Source organism: Setaria viridis, chromosome 9, assembly GCF_005286985.2.
Source record: "Setaria viridis chromosome 9, Setaria_viridis_v4.0, whole genome shotgun sequence".
NCBI classification, from domain to species: domain Eukaryota; kingdom Viridiplantae; phylum Streptophyta; class Magnoliopsida; order Poales; family Poaceae; genus Setaria; species Setaria viridis.
In genome coordinates this window covers 49,052,817-49,060,106 of record NC_048271.2, presented here as the reverse complement: position 1 = coordinate 49,060,106, position 7,290 = coordinate 49,052,817, and the positions used below count along the sequence as shown (strand labels likewise).

Genomic DNA, 7,290 nt, shown 5'->3' with positions numbered 1-7,290 from the left:
GACTAGGTAACAAAGACACAAACATTCTCCATTTGTGCATGTAATAGTGTGGATGATCCTCGATGTCTTGGCCAAAGTTGGATCTCCAGCTAGCACGGCATGGGATCCTCTTCATCAGGGGCGGAGCCTGGATCTAATCAAAGGGGTGCTGACACTCATAAAATTAAGCTAACCACACGTTTTCTGTAAAAATTGAAGATTAAAAGACTAACACTACATGGATATGCATGGCCTGCAGGGGGTGTTGCAGCACCCCAGTACCCCCTGCAGATCCGCCCCTGTCCTTAATGCCAGGCTCAGGTCATGGCCACATCAACTTTGATCCGGCATAGCCTCCTTTATGCCGCAGGTGGCATATCCTTCTTTGATGGTGGCATGGTCTCCTTCCTTCATGTGTGTTCATATAAATATTTTGTGGTGTTGACAAATGGCCAAAAAAATATCTACGATTGCCTGCCATACCTAAATAGAAGTGCGAACTCGAGTGGAAAGAAATGGATTCTTGTGAAAGATAGTCACGATGAGAAAGCATGAAGAAATAGGCATGGACTAATGACTAGATTGAAAACGGACGGGACATCCCGTCCCGTTTTTCACATTTGACCCGCCTATTTTCGTATTTATAGATAAATCTGGAAATGGGACATGAAGCGGAAGAGGGTCCACCCGTCTATTTTTGCGGGATCCCGTTTTTAGCCAGGATAAACTTGTATTTATCCCGTATTTGATAAATCCAGGATAGATTTAATATGCATTGGTACGTACATAGCTCTAGCTCAATACCCCAATAAACAACTTATGGCCCAAGAGGCCATGCTAGCATATATTTGCTGAAGAGTCCTTAGAGGTATCAAAACATGGTTGGCAACTAGAAGCAGCAAAAACCAAAAATGTCATGTGCATGCATACCAAAGTATGAGTTCCCGCTTAAGTACCCGATTCCGTCCCATTTCTATAGTCCCATTCATCCCGCTCCCTGCTATTCCGGACCCGGTCCCATTTTCGATGATAAAATGTGTGAACGGAAACGAGACGGGTTTTCCTGCTCATTCTCGTCCATTTTCATCCTATTAACGATCCCCTATTTGCTAATCCGGCAATTCCAATGCAAGAGATTGTATAGGAGTGAAATAATATATGTATGTTGTTTTATAATTATATGAGCCAATTAAAATGCTGATCAACTGAACTATTTATATGTCATCCTAAATTGTAGGTCGTTATAGCTTTTCTAAATATATATTTTTTCTCTGCATCTACATATATGTTATGTTTAGATACATGGGAAAATCTATCTATCTAGAAAAGTCAAAACGACCTAAAACGAAGGGAGTACATTTTTAATTCTCTACATTTTGCAAAATAATATAAAGTGTACAATTGTACACTTTTATCCCAAGTTGAGGCCCTCCTTCTTACTGCAGCTTTCTACTAGGGCAAGGAGAGATGGAACAGTGTGTCAGTGTGATGCATAAAAACTCGACCGACGCTAAATCAAGGCGTAAGGATGCCAAAATGACAAATAAAACGAAGCTTGTTTCAACTGCAACATGGTGGATAAGCACGTAAACAGCGACGTGAATCGCCTGTCTCGCACTTCCATTCGATCGGTTTATGGCGTGCTGAACCCTTTTCCGCCGCAGGTTGAGAAGAACAGCCATGGACAGTGCCGTCACAACTCACACGGACGCAGCTCGAGTGATCAATGGAGTTAACTGATCATGCACTTTCGTTGGGAAAAAAAGAACCTGCCGCAACTCGATCGATTTTTCTGATCAATGCTGCAAGCTTTGGCGAGAAGATGGTCACCATGTTCTGCTAGCCACTTTCCGCATGAAATGGGCCCAATCCCTAGGAGAAAAACCCGAAGCCGCTCAACAGCCGAGCCGCCTTTTACATTTTTGTCGTTAAAAGGGTGCTTGCTAGTTGCGTCTATGTCCATGGATGGATAAAACTTCATTCTCTGTCCGTCACAAAAGCTCCTCCGCTTGTGTCACCACCCACTCGGCTTGGCAAGTCAGAACGGAGTGGAGCTCATGCCCTGCCCCCTGCACCCAGCGCTTTCTCGCCATGCCGATCTGGTACGGTGCTCACTTTTCTTGCAAAGGCAGTAGTCAGACGGCGGAGTTGGAAGGAGACACGATGCATAATCTCTTCATAAAAAAAAGAATGCAACTCTCACTTCATAAGAATTCAACAAATTTTAAATTTGATCAAATTTACGTACAGTACAAAATAAATATCAATAAATTAATCATATAATATATTTTCATACTAAATCTATTTAGAAACGTGAAGGGCAATATTTTTTTATAAATTTGATCAAACTTAAAACTATTTGACTTCTCGAGAAGCGAGAGTTGTATTCTTTTTGGGACGGAGGGAGTACTCCCATTGGATTTGGATATGAGTCACCGGTACTAGCTAAATACTCTGCTGATCCCCTGAACATTCAGACTTGTAGTTGCCAAAAGCAGTGTATATCCACTCTTGCTGATCTGTTGCGAGGACTTCCGCTGGAAATTGGAACGCCATCCAGAGTTGTCACGGGTATTCAGGCTCACCAAACCGTCTGGAAAAGACGTGATAGCCAGCCTAGAAGATGGTTGAGTCAAAAACAGTCGAAGCTGTGACCTCCTTTTTCGTCATCGTTAAAGGGTGCTGATGGAGATCAGTCATCCCTTTGCCTAAGATCCTCTGAATCTTTTTTCCATTCGGTGCAAACAAAACATGTGCGCGTTGTATGTCGGATATGCCAGTCTCCGCTGGAGCCACGCGGACAACCCTTTTTCTGGTGAGGTAGTGACTACCGAACCTGCGTACCAAACCGTGGAAGAGAGCTTTGAAAGTAGTAGCAAAAGCCGTAAGAACTATCTATCCAAGACACCAAATACGGTGCAACACCTGAATTGGGCTCCTGCATTTTTATCATGCCTGTTAGCCTTTGCAATACGTGTCGATGTTCTTCAGAGTCGCGCGGCCTTTTTTGACGGTTTGGCAGCAGTGCCCTCTGCCCGGCGTTAAAGCGCGCCCTGCATGCATGCAACATGCTTAAAATTTTTCGGATAAGATGACACACTGCACGCATGCAACACAGCATGTGCGTGGGCCCGTCCCCGTCAGCCGATCCGCCGAATTCCGTGGGCCAGCAGCCACACGATCGCCGGCTGCTCGGTTCGCCGCTTTCGGGAACGCCGGGGATCCTGTCTGGCTCGCTGCATGTTACGCTCTCGCTCGCGCACATGTGGCTTGTGGTTGGCTGTCCTCGGCTCTAGCTGTTGTGTTGTGCTCTGCTCCCCTCATGGTTCATGGCCATGGGTGATTCCGGGGATGTGCTCGCTTGCCACCAACGGATCCGCACAAATGTTTGCGTCGAGCACTGGAGGTCTGGAGCTTGCCGCTGTCGTTGTCGAATCTGTTAACCCAGGTCGCCCTGGATTTGTTCCATGCGTGAATCTTATATCAAACACATGCATACCAAAACCGGATGCACGCCGTATTCCATCCCTGTTATTCCACGGAGATAACAGCCGTCTGCCGTGCCTTGCGGAGGAGGAGAAACGGCGCCGATTTTTTTGGATACTCCTATTCCGGTAGGAGCATTTCCGTGGCGGAGGGAAAATCAGATCGGTGAAACGAAACGAGTACAGCGCGCACGTCACCAGAAACCGCACGGGCACAGCTTCTTCCCGCGGCAGAGCTTTCTTTTCCTGCTCGACTTCCCCATTTCTTCCCGGGTCAAAAACCTCCGTCTTGCCCATCCCCGTCCCGTACCCCTATAAAATTGGAGGACCAGACAAGGAGATCATACCAAGCTTAGGTCGGTTGCGCACCGGCGTCGAGATATTTTTGAGCCTTCTCGCCGACCTCCGCGACGCCGAGCAAGGCGTGTGGGGCTGCCGGACTGGTAGGCGGTAGCTACGCTACGCGCGAACAAAACAGGGGAGGTCGGCGAGAGGAGGCCGCTGCCGACTTTGCAAGGGAGACTGACGCTCTGGGCCCAGTTTTTCCCACTCCATGTGCGTCGGACGGGCGGATACGGCTCCCCTCCCTGTCTTCTTGGGCTGGCTGCGCTGAGAGCCTGAGCGCTTGCCTGCCTGTGAGTTCTTTTATAAATCGAGCGACCGGCTGGTCGTCTCACCCTCCCATCTTCTCCCGGCCCATTACACGAAAGCAGAGGCGGCAAGGAGCGAGCGCCGGAGAGCTTGGAGCTGAGACTTGTGCGCGCCAGACATTCAGCAAGTGAAGATCGAAATGGCGCGGAGATCAGCTCATGTCGCTCTCTGCTCATTTGCTCTGCTCCTCCTGCTTCCAGGTGAGTGCTCGCTCTCTGCTCCTCTTCCGTTCGTTCGCGTTGAGCATTTCGTGTTTCCTTGCTGTTTTTGTGATCTGTGCCGAATCGAGCTCTAATTTCTCGGCGCTTGCAGCTGCGTGGTCGGCGACGTTCACGATGACCAACAACTGCGGCTACACGGTGTGGCCGGGCTTGCTCTCCGGCGCTGGCACGGCCCCGCTGCCCACGACAGGGTTCGCGCTGGCTCACGGCGCGTCGGCGACGGTGGACGCCCCGGCGAGCTGGTCGGGCCGCATGTGGGCGCGCACGCTCTGCGCCACAGATGCCACCACGGGCAAGTTCACCTGCGCCACGGGCGACTGCGGGTCCGGCAGCGTCCAGTGCAACGGCGGCGGCGCGGCGCCGCCCGCCACGCTGGCCGAGTTCACGCTCGACGGCTCCGGCGGCCTCGACTTCTTCGACGTCAGCCTCGTCGACGGTTACAACGTCCCGATGCTCATCGTCCCGCAGGGCGCGGGCGCCGCCGCCGGCGGAGGCAGCACCAACGGGTCCGCCGACGGCGGCAAGTGCATGGCCACCGGGTGCCTCGTCGACCTCAACGGCGCGTGCCCGGCCGATCTGAGGGTCATGGCCACCGCCGCGGCCACGGGCGCCGGCGGGCCCGTGGCGTGCCGCAGCGCGTGCGAGGCGTTCGGGACGCCGCAGTACTGCTGCAGTGGCGCCTACGGGAACCCCAACACGTGCAAGCCGTCGACCTACTCGCAGTTCTTCAAGACGGCGTGCCCGCGCGCCTACAGCTACGCCTACGACGACTCCACCTCCACCTTCACGTGCGCCGCCGGCACCAGCTACGCCATCACCTTCTGCCCGAGCACCACCAGGTGAATCCTTTGCCCCAAACTGAAGTCTCCTGCTTGAAGCTTCACCGTCGTTTAATTAAGCACTAACGGTAAATGGCGCGAAATGCACGGTCGGGCAGTTTTAACCAAGAGGGCTTAATGGTGATAGGGACCAAAGCAATCTAGTACGTGGAAGTCTCTGTCTTGGCATGCACGAGTCGCGAAGGCTTCAATTTTAAGTTTGACAAATCTCCTAGCAATCTTGACTTCGAATTCTTGGAAACGATTCCGTGTAGAATTCCGCAAGACGTTGGTTGGGGTTTCGATAGGACGGGTGGGAAATCATCCTCATCCCATGACAGAATTCCTAATTCGGATGGGAAATCATAGTGGTTTGGTGGAGGGCAGGGCTGGAGAGCTGAGACGCCACACTAGACACCACGCCGAAAAATTATCAGTTCACAGGTCACAGAGTCCACACGACCTCCTGGTGACTGATGAGCATCTTTTTCCAACTGCTGCTGTTACATGTTCCTGTCAAAAGAAAAAATAAAAAAGCCTGTCATGTCAAGCCGTTGAATGGTTCCCACTAGAGGCGGTGACGGACAATTCAACGGCTAATAGCAGAGGCACCGTAGCATCAACGGTTCTCAGGCTCTGGATCCGTGGACCCAGTGTCACAGTATGAGGCGGGTGTCAGTGGGTCACCTCCTTTTGCGCGCACAGGCCAACCGGCCGCTGACACGCAGCACTGTCCTGTCCTGGGCCGCCTTCTAGCCGTTTCGCCGTACGGTCCCATACTCCCATGCCATTGATTTGGCCTGCAGCCAGCAGCCCCCAACTGCACCCCATGTTCCCACGCTCAGATGCGTGCAACCGCATTTACGCGTTGCCCAAAATATCCATGTACTCGCACTACGGTCCTGGGCAAAAGATCTCGCATGCTCACGTACAACAGTATCGAACTTCAATTCTTGTACTGCCACGATGTTTAACTTGTTAAGAACTTGACTGTGGCAGTAGCAGAAGTATATTTTTGTTTCTACTACGTTTCTACCACGTGCTAACCGTGACTCTCTTGTCTTTTACAGCGGCAAGTACTCCGGCGAGAACCCGCAGGCCGCGGGCGTGCAGCCCACGAACGGCAGCATGGTATACCTCGGCGGCGAGCAGCTCGCCACCGGCGACGCCCACGTCGGCGCCGCCCGTTCCTCGCTGCTCATCTTCGCGGCCGCCACCCTCGCCGCCGTCGCCCTGCTCTGAGCTACCCAGCCGGGCAGCGCGTGTGAAATGGAGGCGGCAAGAGTCGTCGTTGTAAAGCAGCGAGCAGAGCACGCTCGCTACCCGCCGCCGGTGTGGTCTTGTCCTTGTCCGGGTGCGCCGCTTCCGGCGTGACGGAGGCAGAGATAAGATTCGAGAAAGGAAATGCGGGGTCGCCGTCGCCCTGCCCATGGCAGGCTGACGACACTGCTACTACGGCTAACTCGAGAAAACAACGATATCTCTCCACACCGGATCGCATCTATCGCAGCTTTAATTTCTACTGGTAGGTTAGCTTATGTCGTAGGGTTTAGGATAACTGGTAGCACGTGATGACCTCTGCATTCTTCATTTCTTCTCCACGCTTCCTCGATTTGTTGGGCCGAGACGATGTACCCGATCGTTGTCCCTCGCGCTATAGATTACGTGATGATGATTAGTTTACCTTTTAACTGTTGGACTGTGGGGAAAAGACGAAAGGGTTGAAATGTTATCGATGTTCCTTGAAAGTTACTCCAGCTTGACTTGCTTGTCATCCTGTCGTCGCAGTCGAAGGCCTCACGGGCTCACTCACACTTACCGTGGCATGTGAATCGATGACTTTGTCACTTTGCCGTTCGTGCATCGATGTGCTAGAGCTAGCTGGGTGAGTGGTAGCGTGCTACAGCCTACAGGTCTACTCCAGATAGCCAGATCCTGCGGTTGGTCTGTTGCTACTGACGTCGACGAAGCTACTGCTCAGTCTCTTCATGACCAGACGAGGAAATCTAAGCTGTTGCCCAACTTTAGAGATGCAAAATCATTGTTGTAGCACTGTAGCACACTGTAGCGTTTCGTTTGTATTTGTAAATTATTGATCAAATATTAACTAATTAGGCTCAAAAGATTCGTCTCGCA

General features: G+C 51.7%; 1 protein-coding gene across 1 annotated transcript; it reads left to right on the top strand.

Annotated features, from left to right (window-relative positions):
* Nucleotides 1-3,816: 3,816 nt before the first annotated feature.
* On the top strand, nucleotides 3,817-6,906 carry LOC117840036 (thaumatin-like protein 1b). The gene is made up of 3 exons (XM_034720489.2): nucleotides 3,817-4,315; nucleotides 4,428-5,175; nucleotides 6,225-6,906. Exons 1-3 carry the CDS (start codon nucleotides 4,255-4,257, stop codon nucleotides 6,394-6,396), a joined length of 981 nt encoding a protein of 326 aa, XP_034576380.1. The 5' UTR covers nucleotides 3,817-4,254; the 3' UTR covers nucleotides 6,397-6,906.
* Nucleotides 6,907-7,290: the final 384 nt, after the last annotated feature.

Coding starts and splice junctions, on each gene's coding strand:
- LOC117840036 (XM_034720489.2), top strand. CDS start 4,255: ATGGCGCGGAGATCAGCTCATGTCGCTCTCTGCTCATTTGCTCTGCTC. Junction 4,316..4,427: donor TCTGCTCCTCCTGCTTCCAG/GTGAGTGCTCGC, acceptor CGGCGCTTGCAG/CTGCGTGGTCGGCGACGTTC. Junction 5,176..6,224: donor TTCTGCCCGAGCACCACCAG/GTGAATCCTTTG, acceptor TGTCTTTTACAG/CGGCAAGTACTCCGGCGAGA.